Here is a 22560-nt window from a genome sequence, read left to right as displayed (position 1 = left end):
GAAGAAGCAAAAGACACTGTGGCTCTGTGGCCCCGGAGTGTTATACTCCAACAGGGGTGTCGTTTCACCAAGCGGTCTGACCTCACCAGCTAATGCCACGGAGCCCCCTCTTTCTGTAGTGGGCATACAGCAGGATGAGGGCCCCGGGGCCGCGGTGACGCACTCAAGGCCAGTGGTGATGGGTGTGCAGCAGGGTGAGGGTCCTGGCTGGTGCAGAGATGGGGGTGCAGACACGCTGGCTTCCCATACCTTCCAATGGGGGAATAACCCCACAATGAGCCAGCTGTGGTTCTGTATTTCCACGTTCGCCTGTGTGCACATGTATGTATTTGATTTGCACACGGCTCAAATTGAACCTCTTGCCAAAACGCTGGAGATGCCAGTATGTTGTGTGTGTTCGAGTGCGGGTTGCTCATGAGTTCCTTTGCATTGCTGTTGTGTAGGGGCGCACCTGTGTCGCTGTCATGTATGTGCGTGTGTGTTTGTATGATGCAGTATCATTGCCACACACCAGAGGACGCCCGCTGCTCCTCCTCTTCTAGCCTCACACTCACACACACAGCCCTCTTCCCTCCCTCCATCATTTGCATCTCTCCAATCCTGTCCCTCCCTCCATTCTCGCGGTCAGGTGACGGTGGAGCCCGGAGCAGCTGTGCAGCCTCCCTCCCTCCCTCCCTCCCTCCCATCGCAGACTCAGACAGAGACGGAGACGGAGACGGAGACGGACGCGGCAGATCGGCGCACTGTGAATTATCTCCGTTATTGTTGTTTTGTGAAGCGGCACCGCAGGCCGAGGACGCAGCGCGACAGGGACGGACATGGTGGACCACTCGGCGCTTCTGCTGCTGCTGATCGCGGCTGGCTCGGCTCGGGCTGTGGAGGTAAGCGAGCGGGCAGAGAGCAGCCATCAGACGCGCAGGGATATGTTTTCCCTTTCTCTCTCTCTCTTCCTCTCCGGAGAGGGAGGACGGTCCTGCCCACGGGCTGCACCGCGCATGCAGAGCCACTGCGGATCCCGGTGCGGGGGTGCGGGGGTGCGGGGGGAAAACGCAGTTAGACACACAGCCTGCTGACGCCGCGCTGGGTCTGTTCAGACACACACACAGGAGAGAGAGAGACATGCACCTAGACAGACAGACAGACAGACAGACATGCGCACACACAGCGCTACACACTCCCTGTCTGCGTGTTGCTGTGTGGTGACACCGAGTTTATTTTTAAGCACTGACCTAAAAAATGCATAAAAGGGAAAAAAAATACTGAGGCGGCCGATGGGCTGCGGTACCGAGGGCTGATACCTGCAGCTGTTGTTTGCAGAGCAGGGTGGCATCCTGGACAATTGTGCAGCCACAGGAGACTGGCATCCACTCGTATCTTGTTTATTAATGCGCTGGGTTCAGACACACCGGTTTGTTTGTTGTTGTTGTGATGATGATAATGGAGATTCATTATGGTCCTCATCATTATTATTATCACTGCTTCCATTTGTGTTCGGCATCATTTGTGTGCAACAATAACGCGGCGCTGCGCTGGTGAAAGAAAGTGCTGATCCGGGCATCTGCGCCGCGGGTTCTAGAACCTCGCCCGGGATTCCACGCCTTCTGTCGCAGCCCGTCGGACGGAGACCCGGGTCCGACTGCGGACCGGGCGGGTTTCTACAGGCGCCCAGGGGGTGATCGAGGCGGGTCACGGGGGGTGGGATCCCTAGTGGTCACATTGTCCTGGAGCTGGAGAGACCTGTACGCGTCCACAAACTACACCGAGCCGCACGGATTGGTATAGATAGAGGAGAGATGTGCGGTTTGTGGATGTGTGGGGACTGATTTTCTTTTCTCTCTCTTCCTCTTCTGTGTTTGAGGTATTTTGGTTGAGGTCCAGAAAAATATGATGCACTCTCCCGTATGAAAAGACCAGTCAAAACACAATGCGCTCAAAATGTCCCCCGCTCCTCCGGGCAGGGCTGTGTGTGGAGGTGTAGTCCTGCGTGTGCGCGGTGGAGGCAGGGTGTTTTCACAGAGAGGTGGAGGAGAGAGAGAGAGAGAGAGAGAGAGGGATGGTGGCGGAGGTAAAATGGCGGCGCTGCACTGCGGTGCTCCAGTGGATCGGGCGGGCAGGTAGACTGTGGCCGGACAGCAGCGCTGCGGCGCCGGGCGCACAGACACGGAGGCGGGAGGCACAGCCCCGCAGCAGCACAGGCCGGGTCTCTCATGCCTGTCTGTTTGCGGTGAATTACTGCACAGGTCTGAGGGAATACACAGGGACCCGCGGGAGAGCAGTCCCCGTCTTCATCATCATCATCATCATCATCATCATCAGCGCCCAGACGCGCCTCCCTCCTCAGGGCTGGTGTTTGTGAGTCTGTGATGCGCCATTCCCACGTATCCAGCCCGCATAATGAAGTGCTTCCAGGGTGGGGGGGCTGTGGTGTTTAATTGCGGTGTAATCGTCCTGGTGCTGTGTGTGCCCCCCACCCCCCCTCACTGCTATACCCGGCGTGTTTTATTGCCCTTCTGTGTTGTGCAGATAGAAAAGAAAGAGAAGCCGAATGCGATCCCTCCCCCATCTCTCTGTCTCTGTGGAAAGGTCACTCTGTCTTCAGCGGAATTGCAGGAATTTATAGCTGATCTGTGTAAAGTGGAAGAATGGCCCTTTATGTGGGCCGGGGGGGCTGTAATGGGACACTGTAAGGTGTGTGTGGAGGCGGGGGTGGGGCTGTATTGTGTTTTCTCTTGACACACTGTAAACACACCATTCACTTCACAGCCCCCCCTGCGGCTGCCATCGCAACCCCGGCCCAGGCTGCCAGTGTTGCGTGTGCGTGGGGTGCGCTCTCGCTCTCTCTCTGCTGTGTCAGTGTTTATCCTGTTCACACTCAACACTAACAATATCCTGTGTGAAAGGGTTGCGTGAATCTCGCTGCTACTGTGTGCCGCAGAGTGGAAACCTCTGATTACAGGACACAAAGAGCAACACAATTGCACTCCCACAGCCCAGCCAGGTGTCGGGTGTGTCTGCGGTGGCATGGGAGGCCTGTGGGAGAGGGAGAAAACACGCCGCTCTTCCTGTTCTCCTGCCCTGCGCTGCTGGCTGCGCTCCCTTCGCCCGTACTGGGGCCGTACCTGCTCCCTTTGATCAAGCTAATTAGAGTTGTATTTAGTTCAGTTTAATTGGGAGGGGGAGGCTATTCCTGGTCTGTTCTCCGTCCCTCATACTGTACTGGATGTTCAATGGTATTATGACACAATCTTGTCGAGACGACTCATTTGAGTTGCACTCAATTAGAGAGACTGTTTACCTGCTGTATTTATTGTCCCCTCGCCCAGCTCTTGAGCGCTGGACCTGTCTGTCCCTGCTGGGGCTGCACTGCTGTCAGTCAGTCAGGACAGTAAAGCCGTTTGGAGTTGAACTGCCTGAGCGATCGAGGGCTGGTCTGCAGTCTGTGTGTGTCGGTGCAGGGGCTGCAGTCTCCGATCTCCAGGGGTGTCTGTGCCGAGGCGGAGCCCACGGGTGCCCTTAGGGGTGGAATTACACTGCGAGGGCGTGGGCAGGGCAGGGGGTGGGGTATCTGTTCCCGCTGCAGTGAAACAGCCCTGCATCCCCTCCTGAACACTGCTGTCCTGTCGTCTCTTACCGTCATGGCACTGCTTGGGTCGAATCGCTCTCCGTACCCAGGGAAGTGATTGTCACGTGCACACCGCGCCCCATGTGGGGGGTGCAGTCCAGCAGATGTCAGAAGTCTGTATCATTATTATAATTATTTATTTATTAGCAGACACCCTTATCCATGGCAACTTACAAAACAAGCCATCATCTGTGCCTTAAGAATGGAATGCTGTTAAATTAATCCAGTTAACCCAATTAAGAGTTGAATTGGGTCTTTAAGAGCCCCTCCAGACCTGGCCTACCTGCACCCCCAGCCTACAATCCTGCAGGCCTGGGCCAGGAGCGTGACGCAGCTTACCTGGAGATGGCCCCCAGCTCTGCCCTGCAGCGTTCCTCACGTGGACGGGGGTCTCTCGAACCTGTAACACAGTGAGGTCAATGTGCTGCTCGAGGGAAGGTCTGCTGTGATTTTTTTGTCTTGAAGTGCACCTGGCCCCTGGTCGAGCCTGACACAATCAAAGAGCAGAGAGAGCGGGGGGAGGAGGTTCTTTGGCAGGAGCTACTTAAGCCTATTCTTGGTCTAATTAACTTGGAATAAAACCTGAAAATGACCTTGTTTCTCCAGGAGCAGAGCTGCAGACCCCTGACCTGGACCACAGTCTCTGCAGCTCCTGTATGAGCTCCCTGCCCTGTGAGTGCGGTGTGCTGTTCAGGTGCTCTGTGCCGTATCACTCTGTGGTCTGTAGACGGAAATCACGGCCATGTCATTGTCCGTCTCCAGTCTTTTGACAATAGACAGCACTGAAGCATTACCTGCCACGGGATGTGTCCCACATCACACCCACAGAGCGATCATCGAGGAGTCTGAGATTGTGTCACCACTGCAGGGGAGGGGATTCTGATTCTAGACTAAATCAGACGTTGCTGGCGTCGGTGGGGGGCCGTGCACAAGGGCTGTGCTGCTGCCCCGGCCCTGGGGGGCGCTGCTGCTGCTCGGTGGCTGTGATCGCTGCCCGCCGGGCCCTGCCCCTGCTGCCTGACTGTTCCTCTCTGGCTGCAGGAGTCCCAGGGCTATATTTAGTGGCGCCCCAAGGCGGGGGTGTATTCCTGTCGCTGGGTTGTTTCTGTTTTTACTTCTTAAATCACACGGCAACCGCAGCCACAAAAAGAACAGCAGCAGCCTGACACTGTGGCCCCCGCCAGGCCTGCGTCCACGCACCAGTTTCTGGTGTTACACCCAGTGTCTGTGCGGTGCGTGTGTGGCTCTGTGCGTTCACGGTGCGTCATTGCAGTGCATGAGTGGCACGGTGTCTGTATGTGGTGCGTGTGGTACTGTAAACCGCGTGTTAGTAGAGTGTGAGGGTGTTTATACTGTACTGTACTGCTCAGTATCACTACATTGTGTGTGTGTGTGAGTGTGAGGTTTCTATATAGCTCTTCCCCTGAGCTCTCTAGAGCAGGCTAAGGGTCACACGTATAGATACACTATAATGGAGAGACATGCCTAGAGACGCACGCACACACTGGCACAAACACGCACTCGGACCCCTGTGACCGCAGTCCATTCGAATGCTGTGGCCTGATTTGATCTGCGCCTTTGTGGGCGTTGAAAAGTCCAGTCCAGTCCCGTCGCAGCCCTCTGCCCCGGGCCAGAGAGACACCGTTCGATTCTACGCCGGGTTACAGGGCTCTCTCCCCCAGAATAATGAACACGGCCGAATGTATCGGTGTACAGAGTGCCGAGTGTGTAGGGGCACACATGGGTGACGGGACAGTCGCACAGGGCACGGCGTCCCAGGACAGTGGAGCACACCCTGTACCTGAGCAGAAGTTCAGTGCCAGCTGATTCCTATCTCTCTCGCTCTCTCTCTCTCTCAGCCCGCAGACCTGCAGATCTGCCACAGACATCTGACTCCCAACTACAGATCTCTGCCTCCTGTTTCCCACAGCCTCCCTCTCCTCTGTGCCCAATCGCCGTCCTTCAGACGAGCACGCTGTGTTTTTGCCCGGCTGTCTCCGTGGATGTGTCCCGAGTGCACAGTGGCAGCGTGTCTGGGCTGCTCACGTCAGTGTGGATGGGCGCTGTATGTCTTTCTCATCCCACCGTCTTCTCTTGCTCCTCTGCTCCTCCATCTGTTCCTCCCTCGCTCTGTGTAGACTGATCTGAGCCAGCTTGTTAATGGAGGAGGGGTAATTCTCTGCCTCTCGCCGCCTCGTCCGTTAGCGTGGCAGCCTGCCGTGCCGTGCCGTGCCCTGGCGGAGCGGTGCCGTGCCGTGCCGTGCCCTGGCGGAGCGGTGCCGTGCCGTGCCGTGTCCTGGACGTGCCGCTGGACGCAGACGGAGCCTGAATTTCTCTGGATCTCAGTTGCTAAGCAACGCCCAGAGCAGAAGGAGGGAGCTTGTTGAGAGAGAGAGAGAGAGACCACAGGGGGGCGGCGGCTGTGGAGGTCAGGAGGCCAGTGGAGATGCCCCCCACCTCGAAGCAGCTGTCTGGACAGTTGTGCTGTACAGCGCCCCCCCCCCACCCCCCAATAGTTTCTTCTCATTTAGGGCCTGAAATTCTGAAGCTGGGTTTTAAAATCCACAGACTGCATGTCTGCTCTCACAGTCCATGACAAAGAGCCCCAGACATTGTCTTGATTTGGGAGGGCTGTGGGGGGGGGGGGGCATTATTAAACTGCCGGTCTTCCGCCAGCGGTGGGATCCCGGAGCTCAGAGCAGCCCCCGCTGCGGGCGATACGCGGTGCTGAAGCCCCTCAGAGTCCATTCGGACATTCAGTTATTTCATTCAGGCGTGCGGGGGCTGAGGGACGCACTGAGGGATGCACAGAAGGTCTGGATCGTGCGCGGGGTGATCGTGCCAGTGTGACATAGGCAGCGAGGGCAGGACAGTCAATTCTGCTCTTGAAGACCGTTTTAGTTTCCTGGAAGGTGTATACAATGTATAAATATGGCAGTTTTGTAAGGTTACAGTCTGAAACATTGTGCTCGAGTCCAGACAAGAGGGCATGCTGATGTCCCATAGTGTTGGACATCAGATGTAGCTATCTGGACGAGCTTTATACTCTGAATGTCCCGTACACATACATTGCAAGCCTTATTAACCCTTCATGGGCATCCTTCCCGCTGTTAGCGTCCTGGCTGTGATCGTGGAGATCCGCCCCACTGAGTGCGACGGCAGTGCCGGGGGGACGGTGTGAGGGGAGGCGCTGGCCGCTGCTCCAGAGCTCAGCTGCCGCCCCATCACCCCCCTCCCCCGGCTCTGTTACCGCCCGGGGCCGGCCCGTGAGCCCTGCTGTTCTCGGATCCTCCGATCAATGAGGCGTCGGCAGCTCTCGGCTCTGCCGTCCTGATTTGGGGGAATCCCGAGGCCTCGCACTGGTTTAATTATTCATCCTCCTGCCTGAAACTAATCCTGTTTGAGCAGAACCGCTTTAACTCCCTGCGCTGTTAATGCAGGGCGACACCTGGCAGATTTAGTGTCGGGCCAGACGCTCCCACGACCGGCCTCCCAGACCCGAAGCATCCCTGTCAGCACAGAGAGACTGGCGCTGAGGGAGAGGCGGTCACTCACTGGCACGAGTCTGACCGGCATGGACTGTTACCTGCTGAGTCACAGTGAGGTGTCCTGACCCGGCTGTGTCCGGCTGTGAGGCGCCGCGAGACCCGAGCTCTAGCGCTGGGGGAGACGCAGGCGCAGACTGAGCGCTGTAGCACCGGCCCTGCTCTGCCCCGGCTGTGTCCCTGTGTCTCCCTCCCTGCCCGTCCACCGGGAAGGGTGGACCGGCGCAGACAGGAAGCGCCTGTCACTTGGCCCCACCGCTCCTTCCTGTGTTCCTGGCCGAGTGACAGAAGGGCTGAACTCTTGTCTGTCTGAGCAGGCGTCTCTCCCCGTCTCTCGGAAGAGCGCGTCTCCTTGTCGCAGAGCTTCACACAGGGTCTCTCTCTCTCGTGCCACCTGCCTGCTAATCCTGTCTTCATCCATTCCTCCACTCTCCTGCCTCCCTCCCTCTCTCTGTCTCTCCCCTCCTCCCTCCACGAACGGCAGGTCGATGTGTGATTTATTCCAGACTGCAGTGGGGTTTGGCTTCAGACCAATGCTGGAGGGATGGGGGGGAGCAGAGAAACGGTGTGAAAGAGAGAGGGAAATGGAGAGAGTGTGAAAGATGAGGGGGAGAGATGTGGGGCGTATCCAGCTAATGCAGGATGATTTCCCTGGGGTGTGGGTCAGGCCTATCCTCTCCTCCTTCTCCTGTCTCTTCCTCCTCCTCCTCCTCTCCCTCTCTCTATTCGTCCTCTCCCAGGATCACGCTACAGACCCCTCCGTCCCCGTGTCTCCCTCTCCCCCCCGTTGTGAGAACAGATGTTGGATGTTAGTGCCCATTTAATCCCACAGCGAGGCTGATTAGCAGTGTGCTGTGGGGGGACAGTGTGGCCTCATGGGAGCGGGGTCGGGGGTCTTGTCATCTGGAAAGGTTGTCTCCTTTGTTAGGGAAGGGGTGGTTGGGGTGGCAGCCCCTTTTCCCCAAGGACGAGTGTTGTTCCTGCTTCCAATCTGCGTCCCATTTCGTAATTGTTTAATTATTAACTGGGCACTGTTGCTGGCTGTCTGTGTCTCTCTCTCGCTCTTTGGGTGTTTCTTTCGGTTTCTTGTTCTCTCTGTGTCTGTTTATCTGAGTCGCTGTGTGTGTGTGTCGCTATCTCTTTCTTTGAGCGTGTCTCTGTTTCTGTGTGTATTTGTCTGTTTCTCTCTGTGTGTCACTGTGTTTCTCTTTCTCTCTCTGAGTGTGTATTTGTCTCTCTCTCTCTCTCTCTCTCTCTCTCTCTCTGTGTATGCATGCATGCATGCATGTGTGTCTGTGTCTGTGTCTGTCTTTCTCTGTTAGTCAGTGTCCAGCCCCTCCCTTGTTCCTGTGCGTGTCTTCAGGGAGGCGCCGATCCACTTCACCAAACCAGCCAGAAATGGTTTCAGTTCTATAAATATCCTTGGCAGGGAGAGTCCCCTCGTCTCCTCAGGACCCCGGCGGCATGTTGGACACGAGTTCACATTCAGATTCATATGTAGAAAGAGCTTCATGGACTGGGTTTCTTCTGTGTTGCCGGGCCTTCACTGACGGGTCCAGTGCGCGGGAACAAAAGAGGCAGGAGGTACTGAGACGCTGCCCTGGACTCTGAGGGGTGAGCCGTCCCCGTGTCGCTGCCCTCCCCCGCTCTGTTTCTAAAGCGGAAGACTCGGCGCTGTCTTGTGACCCCCCTTTAGCAGCCGTTTCATCTGTCTGTGTTTTTATTTAAGTTGATTAGTGTCAAATATAAGAGCTCCTGCCCTGGGGTGTGCGGGGGGCAGGTAGAAGCACAGAGGCAGTTGCAGTAACAGGGTTGAAATGATTAAAAGTGCTGCAACACGTCAGTAATCAGGAGAAACCGTTCAATCAGGCGGTGCAGTATAAAGAGCGCAGGTGTGCCGGGCGGCCAGGTGCGCTGCTCCAGGTACCGTCTGCACCGGCTGAAGGCTCGTCCAGCGGTGCTGTGCGTCTGAGCCCTGACTGCAGTTGTCCACGGAGCTCGGGAGCCATGGGGGGGCGGCTGTGCATCTCGGCCTGAGCCCCCCCACTGTGTGCAGTGATGGGCAAGTGCAGAGGACAGGGCTGTGGCTGCTCTGTGGGGGGGGTGCTGCCGCTGCCGGGTCTGATGCCCAACTCTGGGTGCAGGCAGGGCAGGACAGGCCCTGGTCTGGTGGGACGGGGCCCCTCGTCCTGGAGGTTCAGAGCGTCACACAGCGGGGACTCCAGGCGGCCGGGCTGTTCCTCACTGTGAGGATATTCGGTACGGGAGCGCTGTCCCTCCTGCTCCTGCTGATCGGAGCGGGCGGTTGGCAGGGTGGGGTGGCAGTGGGCGTCTGTGGCGTGTGGAGCACGTGTTCTGGGGAGCCGTGCGGTCTTTCCCACCATCATAAACCGTGGCTTTATCAGCACTGCGGCAGGGTGAGCCAACAGACCGGCTGAGCCGCCTCCCTCGCTCCCAGAGATCGGCTTGTTAATTAAACCCCCCTGCCACACAGATGCACACAATGCAATACAGCCGCACGTCCTCCGCCCCCCCGCTGTACAGTCTGCTGTTAAAGCCCTCCGCTGTGTGATGTCTCAGGATGCTCTCGGACCGGCTCTCAGTCCACCGCACTGCTCCTCTGGGGCGGCTGGGACATGTCCGGCCGCTGACCCCTGTGCTGCAGTCGGGTGGGAGCGGTCACAGTGGGGGGCTCCTGGCCGTGTGCGAGTCCTGCCTCTCTGGTCTGCAGTCAGGGGGTCTTTCTCCCACCGTTTCTCTCTCTCTCTTCTGTGCCATGTATGATGAATGGTCAAAGTCTTTACACATGATACACATGATCAATAGAGACTGGAGCAATAATAATAGTGTGTGTGTGGGGGGAGGGGGTGGATAGATAAACAAACAATAGAAATAAAAAAAGGTTTAGATACACATTTACACACTTATATATAACACACCCTTATAATTACAGTAATATATCATAACACTATGAACAGGAACATGGATATTAACAGTTAGGGAGTGTCCTGTGTCCACCTCTCCGGTCTCTCAGTGACCACAGCGCCGCTCCTCTCTGGGCAGCCAGCTCTGCCTGTGTCGGCCCGTTTCTACGGCCAGGCTGTGGTCACTGAGCCGGTGCTTGGTCAGGTTTGGTTTATAATGTGGTTGACATCTGGGCAGTGTTCAGTCTCACTCTTTCTCTCTGGGTAGTGTTCAATCTCTCTCTCTCTGGGCAGTGTTCAGTCTCACTCTTTCTCTCTGGGTAGTGTTCAATCTCTCTCTCTCTGGGCAGTGTTCAGTCTCTCTCGCTCTCTCTCTGGGCATTGTTCAGTCTCACTCTTTCTCTCTGGGCAGTGTTCATTCTCTCTCTCGCTCTCTCTCTGGGCATTGTTCAGTCTCACTCTTTCTCTCTGGGCAGTGTTCAGTCTCTCTCTCTCTCTGGGCAGTGTTCAGTCTCTCTCTGGGCAGTGTTCAGTCTCTCTCTCTCTCTCTCTCTCTGGGCAGTGTTCAGTCTCTCTCGCTCTCTCTCTGGGCAGTGTTCAGTCTCTCTCTCTGGGCAGTGTTCAGTCTCTCTCTCTCTCTCTCTCTCTCTCTGGGCAGTGTTCAGTCTCTCTCTCTCTCTCTCTCGCTCTCTCTGGGCAGTGTTCAGTCTCTCTCACTCTCTCTCTCTGGGCAGTGTTCAGTCTTTCTCTCTCGCTCTCTCTCTCTCTCTGGGCAGTGTTCAGTCTTTCTCTCTCTGGGCAGTGTTCAGAGGGCTCAGTGCCCGCTATGCAAGCCAGCGGATCTCCTGACTTCCTGTCCCGGTCGGGGGAGTCGGGTTACCTCACATATCCCCCCCCCCGGCCAGCTCCTGTTACTGCCTGGCGCTGTGAGAGTGAAAACGGCGCGTGTGTTGTTTAAAGCCCTTCCACTGGACTGTGTCAGGACTCAGACTGTCCCCCCCGAGCCGGGCCGCTCCGCAAGAGACGGTAGTTGGACGAGCTCGTCCCACAACGTGGCAGTCCCCGTCCAACACCCGCCTCCCTCCACGGACAGATAAATCCCAATAACAACAATAATAGTGACACTAACAGGACAGATTGTGGACGTTGTGACTGAGAGCCAGTGCGGTCCAGATCTCTGTCCCTCCCCCTCTCTCCTGTCTTTGTGTTCTGGCACAATGTGGTCTTTCAGCTGAGCTCCTCCCCAGCGCTCTGCTGCTACGTGCGACCGAACAAAGAGCTGATTACACACACTACATACTTATACAGACACATGTACACACTCTGACACACGTACACACTAATACACACACTGACACTAATATACACACACACAGACAAACGTACACACTAATAACACACTGCCACATACACACTCATACAGACACACTGACACTAATACACACGGACACACTAATGCACACACCCTCGTGCATTTTAATAAACGCACATACACTGGTACACACTGATCTGTAAACAGTGATGCAAAGGTACACACTAATACACTCAAGACTGACAAACTCACACTCTGACAGACGCAGCCGTGCACACACAATCACACAGACGCACACGAACATGCGCAGTCATGTATAAACACACACACACGCACACGGGTGCAGCCTTGCTGAGGTCGGCAGTGTACAGTGCGCGCTCTGGGACAGCACCGCACCGCCCCCCAGCGGGGAGACGGGGGAGTGCAGGGCCAGGCAGCCCCCAGAGCTGCGTGTTCCCTGGGCTGCGTGTGCTGTGTGACATGTTGGCAGAACACACACACTGCCCCCCCTCCCCTCCCTCCAGAGTGGTGACCTCTCTACCTCTTTAATTGCCTCTAATTATAGCAATAATGTAAATCAGATTTCTGGAGCAAATCCCCCCGGACACACCGAGAGAGCGAGAGATGGAGAGAAGGAGGGGTGAAGCCCAGTCCTCCGCCTCCTGATGGAAAAGAGATTCCATAGAACAGGTGTAAAAACAAAGGGAGTGAGGAGAGAGGGAGAGGGAGGTCAGACTGGAGGCAGGGTTGGACTGAGAAAACAAATAAGGGAAGGGAGAGAGAGAGAGAGGGTTGGGGAGAGACCCCTGACCTCGGGCACACATGTTCCACGGCACCGTCCTTCCGCACTCTACTGTACTGTAATGGGACTGTTGTGTTTCTGCGGGACTGTGTTGTAATTGTAGCCGGGTGCTGTGACTCTGCTTCCTCAGGAATGTGATTGATGCTCTACGCAGGAAGCAGGGATGTGCTTGACAGCTATCCGTGTGCGTGTGCATGTGTGTCCGTGTTCATGCAGTCAGGGAATGAATGATAGGAATGAGATAGGAAGGGAGCTGTCTGTGTGTCAGTCTGCGTGTCCGTCTGTCTGTGCAGTCCGCGTATCTGCCGTGCACTGCCAGACCCGTGCAGGAGCCGTGTTTTGTTCACATGTAAACCCCCTCTCTCTTTCTCTCTCTCTCTCTCTCTCTCTCTCTCTTCCCCAGGTGCCCACGGACGGCTCGGTGGGCCTGCTGGCGGAGCCCCAGGTGGCGATGTTCTGCGGGAAGCTGAACATGCATGTGAACGTGCAGAGCGGCCGCTGGGAGCCCGACCCCACTGGCACACGCAGCTGCATCGGCACCAAGGAGGGGATCCTGCAGTACTGCCAGGAGGTGAGAGAGGGAGGGAGGGAGGGAGAGGAGGAAGAGGGGAGAGGGGGAGGAGAGAAGGCTAGGGTGGGGGGAAGGCAGGCAGGAGAAGGAGAGCTGCTACAGGGCCAGAGGGAAAGAGTGAGTGAGTGAGTGAGTGTGTGTGTCTGTGAACGAGTGCGTGAGTGGTATGCATGTCTGAGCTGTATAGTCCATTGAGAATATCCTACTCACCTGCTCTCTCTCTCCCTCCCTCCCTCCCTCCCTCCCTCCCTCCCTCTCTCTGCAGGTGTACCCTGAGCTCCAGATCACCAATGTGGTCGAGGCCAACCAGCCGGTCAGCATCCAGAACTGGTGCAAGAAGGGCCGTCAGCAGTGCCGCAGCCACCTGCACATCGTGGTGCCCTATCGCTGCCTGGGTATGGGAGGCCTTTTTTCGCGAGTACGTGTCCGTGTCCGTGTGCGTATGCGTGTGTTTAGTGTTAACCCTGTGTGTGTGTGTCTCTGCAGTGGGGGAGTTTGTGAGCGACGCCCTACTGGTCCCAGACAAGTGTAAGTTCCTGCACCAGGAGCGCATGGACATGTGCGAGAGCCACCTGCACTGGCACACCGTGGCCAAAGAGGTGAGTGCGTGACCCCCGAGACCCCACCGCACCCGCCTGACCCCTCAGACCCCTGCCTCTCTCCTCTCGCTGTGCATCTCCCACTGACTCTCTCTCTCTCGCCCCAGTCCTGTGGGGACCGCTCCATGAATCTCCATGACTATGGCATGCTGTTGCCATGTGGGATTGACCGCTTCCGTGGCGTGGAGTTCGTGTGCTGCCCCTCGGAGGCGGAGCGTGACGACAGTGCCCAGCTGGAGGAGGACGACTCAGACGTGTGGTGGGGCGGAGCTGACACGGACTACACCGACAACAGGTACACACACACTCGCACACGCGCACACACACTGTCTCTAAAACACACACACACACACACACACACACACACACGCACGCACACACACCTGTACTGACAGCCCCTCTCTCCCTCCCCCAGTGAGCCCCGGGAGGCGGGTCAAGCCGAGGTGAAGGAGGAAGGTGCCGAGGCAGCCCTGGGGGAGGATGACGAGGATGTGGAGGAGGAAGAGGAGGAGGAGGAGGAGGAAGACGACGAGACGGAGGAGCCGGAGGCCAGCGAGCGCACCACCAGCGTGGCCATGACGACCACGACCACGACCACCACGGAGTCGGTGGAGGAGGTGGTGCGAGGTAGGCGGGGGGGCGGCACAGCGGCCGCAGGGACCACCGAGGGCCACGCCTGGGGCCGAGTCCAGGGCCCTGCACTCAATCAGACCCTTGCAGTCCTGAGTCATGGGGTCGGCTCAGCTTGACCGCTCGGCTGTGAGAGAGAGCCCCAAGACCGCGGCGCTGCAGGGGGTTGGCCAGCGTGTGGGGGTGTAGCTGTGATCAGCAGGGGATCGGGCCAGCTTCTCTGCAGCCAGTCAGGTGACCCCCAGTCCCTGCAGGGTGTCGGACAGAGTGCCAGAGAGTGTGTCACAGTGTGTCCTGCAGGGTCAAGCTCAGAATCAGTGTCAGCGGGTTACACTTTGTGTGAGGGTGTCAGATTGTGTTCTGCAGACTATGAGGGCATCAGCGCGTGAGGGCGTCAGTGTGTCAGAGCATCAGCGTGTGAGGGCGTCAGTGTGTCAGAGCATCAGCGCGTGAGGGCGTCAGTGTGTGAGGGCGTCAGTGTGTCAGAGCATCAGCGCGTGAGGGCGTCAGTGTGTCAGAGCATCAGTATGTCAGAGCATCAGCGCGTGAGGGCGTCAGTGTGTCAGAGCATCAGCGCGTGAGGGCGTCAGTGTGTCAGAGCATCAGTGTGTGAGGGTGTCAGTGTGTCAGAGCATCAGTGTGTGAGGGTGTCAGTGTGTCAGCATCAGTGTGTGAGGGTGTCAGTGTGTGTTTGCAGAGGTGTGCTCAGAGGCGGCGGAGACCGGGCCGTGCCGGGCCATGTTGCCGCGCTGGTTCTTCGACAGTGAGGAGGGCCGCTGCGCTCAGTTCATCTACGGCGGCTGCGGTGGCAACCGCAACAACTTCGACTCCCAGGAGTACTGCCTGTCTGTGTGCGGCAGCGTGTGTAAGTGACAGGCACCGCACTGCCCCCCCGCTCCCACTCTCTCTCTCTTTCTCTCTCTCTGTCACAGTCAAGGCTTCGTGCCACCCTGGTCTGACTGCCTCGTCACTAACTCTCCCTCTCCGTGCTGTGTGTGCGTGTGCAGTGTGCGTGTGTGCTCACATGCCTGTCTGCGTGCGTGTGGCGTGTGAGCATGTTCTAACCTGCTGCACTGGCAGCCCGCTGTGGCAGACTGCGCTGTCCGGGGTCTGTCTCACTCACTGCTGTGTGCGTAGCTGCTGTAGTGTCTCTAGCGTGTCACTGACTGGCCTGGTGTGTTGGGGGGTTTCCGTGTTGTTGTCGGTGACGCTCTTTCTGCAGAAACTTCACAACAATGACACAAGCGTGTAACAGTCTTTACCTAAACACTTTGTTTACTTTGTGTACCTTCCTGTTTGTCTTCCACTCCTGCGCTTTTTTATCACAGGGACCCAGCACTGACGCGCGCGCACACACACACACACACACACACACACACACACACACACACACACACACTAACACACACACACTAACACACACACACACTGACACGCACACATGCACTCACGCATACAGGTGCGCACAGACACTGACACGCACACATGCACTCACGCATACAGGTGCGCACAGACACTGACACGCTCATACGCACGCACGCACACACACTCTCACACACATTCTCATACGCACACATACGCACACACACTAACCTGCCTGCTACATTAACACCCTGTCGCATGACTCCGTCTGTCCGCCTGCCTGCCCGAGAGCGCTGGGCGTCCCGGTGTCTGTCGTCCTGCCAGCGCAGTTACACCGGTGTGGAACACCCCGTCTGTAACGCAGCGCTGTTTCTCTCTGCCGCCCCCAGTGCCCACCACCGCCCCCAGCCCCCCCGACGCCGTGGACCGGTATCTGGAGACGCCCGGCGACGAGAACGAACACGCCCACTTCCAGAAGGCCAAGGAGAGCCTGGAGGCCAAGCACCGCGACAGGATGTCACAGGTGGGAGGGAGGGAGAGGGGGAGGTGCATCTCTTCAAAATGAGCTTTATTAGCATGACAGGATAAACACACACAATCTCTCTGTGTGCAGGTGATGAGAGAGTGGGAGGAGGCAGAGAGACAGGCCAAGAACCTGCCCCGTGCCGACAAGAAGGCCGTCATCCAGGTGAGCAGCGCTCTGGACACGCAGGACACGCACGCGGGACACAGTGCTCACACACACCATACACCCTACACCCTACACCCTACACTGGACTCATACTATGCCTACACTGTGCCTGTGCCCACACTATACACATTGTCTGCTGTCTCCCCGCAGCACTTCCAGGAGAAGGTGGAGTCTCTTGAGCAGGAGGCGGCGAGCGAGCGGCAGCAGCTGGTGGAGACGCACATGGCCCGTGTGGAGGCGCTGCTGAACGACCGGCGCCGGCTGGCCCTGGAGAACTACCTCACCGCCCTGCAGGCCGACCCCCCCAAGGTACCGCTCGGCGCACTCCTCTCCACACCGCTGTGCGTCTGCACGCCCGTGTCTGTCTGACCGCGCTGTGTCTGTCCCACAGCCGCGTCACGTGTTCAGCCTGCTGAGGAAGTACGTCCGCGCCGAGCAGAAGGACCGGCAGCACACAATCAAGCACTACGAGCACGTCCGCATGGTCGACCCCAAGAAGGCAGCGCAGATACGGCCACAGGTACCGACCCGCTGACACGCTGACCGGCTGACACACTGACTGAATGACACACTTGCTGACACACTGACTGACTGAATGTCTGACACGCTGACTGACTGGCTGACACACTAACTGACTGAATGTCTGACACGCTGACTGACACACTGACTGGCTGCTCGGTGTTGTCGGTGTACGTGGTGTGGTGCTGATGGCAGTGTGTGTGCCGGCGCTGTGTGCAGGTGCTGACCCACCTGCGGGTGATCGAGGAGCGCATGAACCAGAGTCTGGGGCTGCTGTACAAGGTGCCCGGCGTCGCCGACGACATCCAGGAGCAAGTGGGTGAGTCACCGCGGCCCGGGGCCCCGTCTGTGTCTCCCTCCCTCCCTCCCTCTCTAACCCTCTGTCCCCTCTTCCCCCTCTCAGACGAGCTGGTGCAGAGGGAGCAGGCGGACGTGTGGGAGCAGGTGGCGTCTCTGCAGAGCGAGGGCAGGGTGAGCTACGGCAACGACGCCCTCATGCCCTCGCTGGCGGACAGCACCGCCCCGCTGGACCTGCTACCCCAGGAGGAGGGCGGCATTGGCCGGGACGGGCTGGGCTACATCCACCCCGGCGGCTTCGGACCCGCCAACACCCAGAACCAGGGTGAGACCCGCACCCGCGCGCCCCCGGGGCCGTCCTCAGAGAGCGCGTGGCAGCTACTGGGGCTCTGGATGGCAGGGTGGGCTTCCCCATGGAGGGTCAGACTCCAGTCCTGGGGGGCCGCAGTGTCAGGAGCTCTCGATTAGACAGTGCACGTCATTATTGTCTCCAGGAGGCTGATCTGTGACTTTTACAGCTGATCACTTCAAATGTTATTGATTACTGGCAGTCCACCCAGTGCAGCATTTCATTATGAAACTGTTCCCAACGGCCTGGCGGAAGAATAATCTCCCTCATCCCTCCCTCTCTCCCTCTCTCTCCCTCTCTCCCTCAGTGGAGCCCATCGATGTGCGTCCCGCCCCTGACAGAGGACTCCCCACCCGGCCTGGTATGCAGTTTCTCTCCCTCCTTCCTCCTCCTCGCTATCTCACTCCGCTACTCTCTCTCTCTCAAGCTGCCTTCTTGGCGTGTCATGTGATGAATTGCCAAAGCCTTTACAGAAGCAGATGATCAATAGAAACAGGAGCAATAACAGTGTGTTTCTGTATTAGTGTGACACACAGTTACACACGTCAGTCAGAACAGCACCACATACAGTAAATATATAGTGTGTGTGCATGTGTGTGTGTTCATTATTGATCTCTCCCCCCCAGGCTCAGGTCTGCCGGGGGTGATTGTGGAGGAGGTGCCCGAGTTGAGGATGGAGGCAGAGGAGCGACACAGCACTGGGTACGAGGTGCGCCACCAGAAACTGGTGAGTATAGCACAGCGTGACACACTGATGCACGGAGACACTGAAGCACAAAGACACTGACGCCTGAGCCAAAGGACACATTGTTTCTTGTTTGTCTGTTTTCCTTCCTGTAAGCTAGATGATTCACTGTCTTCTGTGTCCCGGTCTGTCCTCATGTTCGGCGGGTCGGAAAGTCAAGCTCAAGTTCAAAATCCACTACAAACAAGCATTTTTCAACATTATAAAGATCATGTTTTCACAATACACCCCTCTATTACGAATGCCATGCTTAGTTGTTTGCAAAATAACCTGGTCTGAGAGGCTGGTGTTACAGCATTTTGAATTCCTGTACAACGTGCCCGGAAGTTAAATTATGACTTAGACACGCAAATGTATTAGTAATGTAGATTTTGATTAAATGGTGTTTATTTATATTTCGCACAGAAAGATGTATTTGTGCTGTTGCAGTTGCAGGCGGGAGCTTTTACGATATTCAGTGTGAAATGGTTTTAACGGACAGGGAGACGCCTCTGAACTCTGGTAAACTGTAGTGTTGATTAAAGTTTCAGTTACAGGAGTTACCAGAGGAGAGCGGTTTTATCATGTTTCCAGGAGAGGGGCAGCGGGAGACGGGGCTGTTGTGTGTAGTGCGGCACAGGACCGTGCCGACGTCGTCTTTATTATTATTGTGTTTCTATTGAATGATGGTTGTTTATGTTGAAGGTACATCAATTAACAATCCACTTGCAAATGTAAACATTGTGCAATTTGACTGATTATACAAGGAAACGATATCGGCACGCATGACACACACACCCCCGGAGACACTGACGCACTGAGCACACTGCACCCTGGCGCACTCCCGACGCCCTGGGGGCCGGAGCCGGACTGCAGACTCCGAGCTTCCAGATTCGATCTTTAAAAATAGCCGTGTCGACGCGACATCATCGCAGCGCTCACTGGCCGGAGGGACGGGCGGGGGCCGCTGAGATCGGTGCACTGAGACGCTCTCTCCTCTCTCTCAGGTGTTCTTCGCGGAGGACGTGGGCTCCAATAAGGGGGCCATCATCGGGCTAATGGTGGGAGGCGTCGTCATTGCGACCGTGATTGTGATCACGCTGGTGATGCTGAGGAAGAAGCAGTACACGTCCATCCATCACGGAGTGGTAGAGGTGAGCGCAGTGGGGGGGCTCGACCTCTGTCTGTCCTTGCGCTCTGACTGACTTGACTCGTCTGTCTGTCTGTAGGTCTGTGGGATTGTCCGTCTGACTCTGTTCCTTGCTCCCTCCTCCCTCTCCCTCCTCTCCTCCCTCTCTCTCTCCTCCTCCTCCCCCCTCTCTCTCTGCCCCAGGTGGACGCGGCAGTGACTCCAGAGGAACGCCACCTGTCCAAGATGCAGCAGAACGGCTATGAGAACCCCACCTACAAGTTCTTCGAGCAGATGCAGAACTGAGGCCCCACTCTCCCTCCCTCTTCCTCCTCTCCTCCTCCTCCTCCTCCTCCTTTCCCTCTCCTATCGTCCCCAGGCCCCTCCCCCTCTGACCTCCAGGCTTGCCCCAGTGTCCAGGGCAGTGTGTGTCCAGCACTGACGCACTGAGCACACTGCGGCTCTGTCAGTGTGTCCTCCCGTCCGTCAGTGTGTCAGTCAGTCACTGTGGGTGTCTGTCTGTGTGTCCGTCAGTCAGTCAGTCTGAGGCACGGCACTCCCCTGTGCTGTGATTGGACCGGATCCGAGAGGCCTGTTCTGATTGGACAAGGGGCCCTTCTCCACAGCAATAGACCACTACCCCCCTCCCCCCTGTTGCTGGGGAGAGGTGTCTTTGTCCAATCAGCAGGCTTGCAGCAGGGAGGCCACGCCCCCTCGTGCTCCGGTGAGGGGCGGCACGGAGGCGGGCCGCTGACTGGCAGTGAGCCGGTGCCGAGAGCGGCCCACACTGCCCTGGCAGGGTGGCACCGGGGACAGGGAGCAGGCGGGGCTCTCTGCTCGATGCCTGTGCCCTACTCTCTCTCCCCTCCCCTTCCCTCCTCTCCTCTCTCTCCCTCCTATCCCTCCTTCTTTCCCTCCTCCTCTCCTCCTTTTTTCTGGTGACAGCTGCGCTGTGCTTGACCACACACAGGTTCTTAATGAAAAGAAACAAAAACACTCAGTAATGTCTTTGATGAGCTTTTTATTTTATTATTTTATTGTTTCTTTGTTTGTTTTTCCAAAAAAAAAAGAAAATGGAAAAAAAACTAAAACAAAAAAAACAAACCTGATTATAAATAATCGAATCACTGAAGAAAGACAGGAAGTTCAAATAAAAAATGGAAAAAAAGGTGAAAACGGAGGACCGCCAATCCGAGCTGAATGTTTTTTATTTCCGTGTGATGTGTCCAGTTGCGGACAGAGGCCAGCTGTTGCTGTGTAGTGCATGACCATAAATACAGGACAAAATGTTAATAATGAAAAAAAAACTAAAAAAATGGAGAAAAAAAAAGTGCTAATTGCGCGTTTGTTTTCCGTTCCGCTATCTGGCCTCGTCCTTCTCCTGTAGAGACTGTGTATTTTAGCAGGGTTGTAAAGTTAGTACTTCTTTGTGATCACGTGGTTTAAAAAACGAAAACAAGACGATCTCAGATTCAGAGTCTCCGGTCTGCTGTTTCAGAGACTCCGCTCCGCTCCGCTCATCCGTCTGTTGAGTTCAGGTTTTCGGGGGTCTGTTTATATATATTTTTGTTCGTCCTCCTATGTAGCAGCTCCCCCTGGTGTCCAGAGCTCGCGTCGCGTGGCCGGGGGGGCGGGGGTTGTGCTGTTCATCGGAGCGGTCGCGTTGGCTTCCTATGCATTCTGAGAGAGTCGTTCTGGATCTCGTTAAGACGTTTCATTTTATTTTATTGTCTGGTGTTTGACTTTATTCTCCCGTTGTCACCGTGGTGGTGCCCGGGCCCCTGGGGGGAGGGGGCGGGGGAGCCGGCCTCTGTTCCTCGTCATCCTCCTCCTCTCCGGACAGCTGGACGGACCCCTCATCCCTCGCTCAGCCTCTCTTCCTCTCGCCTCGCAGTCTCCCCTCCTGTCCCATGGGTTGCCGTTGTGCTGTCCTGGCAGTGGGAGCCGCCGGTCGAGTTGGAGGGAGTGGTTAGTGGTGTGGGCGTGGCTTTGTGCCACCGGCTGCTTTTGTGGCGGGGGGGTGGGTGGCAGCAGACGTGTCCGAGCATGTGCAATGGTGTGGGTGTGGCCGGGCCGTGGAGAGTAACGACAGGGTGAGAGAGGCAGAGGAGAGTGAGAGAGAGACGTGTTATTGTAGAGAGATGAGAGAGAGGATGTATGTGTGAGAGACGCACCTCCTTTTCTGAGCAGCCTCCCCAACACCCCCAAGCTTCCCCTCTTAAGTCTTACCCCCCCCATGGCCACAGCCCCTAATTGGCTCCTTCGTTACTTAATTGGCCTGTCGGAATGTGGAATGTAGCAAGACGGCCCCGGCAGCCGGCTCCTGCACTAGCTGTGGCCTCCTGCCCCCCCACCCCCCGTTATTAATGTTCAGTCGTGGGAGTGTGTGTCGGGCGGCGCCGGGTCCGAAGGCAATGTTGTGTTTCTCCACCAGATCCCCGTCAGGCGACTGACAGCGCTGCCCAGCTGCAGGAAGACAGGAGGCTTAGAAACAACACAGTCCGGTGGGGCCTCGGACCAGGGCGTCCAGAGCTGCTGACCCGGGCCGGAGAACGGAGTGGGGGGGTCGGGGTCGGGGGTCAGAGTCCGGGACAGGGACAGGGTGCGGAGGATTTGGGCATGGGTCAGTGTGAGGGTGTGTTCAGCAGACGCCTCCTTTAGCTCCGTCAGTGCGTGGCAGTCTCCAGCCCATGTGTGCGTCCGAGAGGGACACACACACACACACAGGTATTCACACACTCGCTTAGTCGCACTCACTCACTTCCTCTCATGTAGTCACACTATTGGCGCACTCTGACACAGTCGGACACGCACCAAGTCGCACTCTTAAACCAAAGCTCTCGAACCGGGTGCGTGTCTCTCCACGCTGGGCCGATCAGAAGCCGGAGCTCTGGCCTGTTGAACTCTGACCCCCTGTGGTGGGCGGGGCAGCCTGGACTGTACCAAAGCCAGCGCAGGCGGGGGTGGTGGAGTGGGGAGAGGGGTGTGGCTTATTTCATCCGTGTGTGTCAGTGCAGGCGACTCTTCTTCTTGCTCTTGTGACGATGCTGTGCTTCGCCACCAGCTCTGGACGGACCACCCCGCCCCGCTCGCTCTCTCTCTCCCTCTCCCGCAGTGCGAGTGCGGGCCCGGGGGCCGTGGAGCCGGGGGATTCTCTGTATCTCTGTGCGACTGTACAAACATTGCTGTGACTGGGAAAGCTTTCTACACTGTATTACATAAATAAACTTCAAAAAAACAAGGCGGCACTGCGCTCTGGCTCTGTTCCTGCTGTTGTGTGTGGTTTCATTTCTCCAGGAGTCAGTGACTCGTTTTCCTGCACAATCAAGACCCGGCCGGCTTGCTCAGTGACTCCAGTCAGACCTGCTGTGTGTGGCCTCTCCACCCTGTCACTCGGGCTCTGTGGGGGCTTCGATCCATTACACTCGGCTGCCATTGCATTAGTCATTCACACACCCTTTTAAAAAAAGGCATCCACCTGTGA

The 22560-nt window shown here is 56.9% G+C and overlaps 1 protein-coding gene across 2 annotated transcripts; it reads left to right on the top strand.

Annotated features, from left to right (window-relative positions):
- Positions 1-675: 675 nt before the first annotated feature.
- Positions 676-22321, top strand: LOC136750748 (amyloid-beta A4 protein). Of its 2 annotated transcripts, XM_066705785.1 has the most exons (17): positions 676-881; positions 12609-12776; positions 13042-13171; positions 13263-13375; positions 13483-13670; positions 13791-14002; positions 14703-14870; positions 15757-15890; positions 15981-16055; positions 16209-16367; positions 16450-16578; positions 16797-16896; positions 16981-17199; positions 17531-17584; positions 17850-17950; positions 18955-19101; positions 19281-22321. In XM_066705785.1, the coding sequence occupies exons 1-17, from the start codon at positions 819-821 to the stop codon at positions 19380-19382; spliced, it is 2262 nt and encodes a 753-aa protein (XP_066561882.1). In that variant the 5' UTR covers positions 676-818; the 3' UTR covers positions 19383-22321. The 2 variants fall into 2 exon arrangements, with proteins under 2 accessions (XP_066561882.1, XP_066561883.1); XM_066705786.1 differs by lacking the exon at positions 14703-14870.
- Positions 22322-22560: the final 239 nt, after the last annotated feature.

The sequence above is a fragment of the Amia ocellicauda genome, chromosome 6 (genome assembly GCF_036373705.1).
Source record: "Amia ocellicauda isolate fAmiCal2 chromosome 6, fAmiCal2.hap1, whole genome shotgun sequence".
Classification (NCBI taxonomy): domain Eukaryota; kingdom Metazoa; phylum Chordata; class Actinopteri; order Amiiformes; family Amiidae; genus Amia; species Amia ocellicauda.
The sequence above is the reverse complement of the archived record's forward strand: the minus strand, read 5'-3'. Positions and strand labels throughout refer to the sequence as shown.

What these genes read in the sequence shown, in the direction of transcription:
- LOC136750748 (XM_066705785.1), top strand. Translation starts at nt 819, where the DNA reads ATGGTGGACCACTCGGCGCTTCTGCTGCTGCTGATCGCGGCTGGCTCG. An exon ending in ACAAGAAGGCCGTCATCCAG is followed by an intron (nt 16,056 to 16,208) that starts GTGAGCAGCGCT and finishes GTCTCCCCGCAG; the next exon opens with CACTTCCAGGAGAAGGTGGA. An exon ending in CGCCAACACCCAGAACCAGG is followed by an intron (nt 17,200 to 17,530) that starts GTGAGACCCGCA and finishes TCTCTCCCTCAG; the next exon opens with TGGAGCCCATCGATGTGCGT.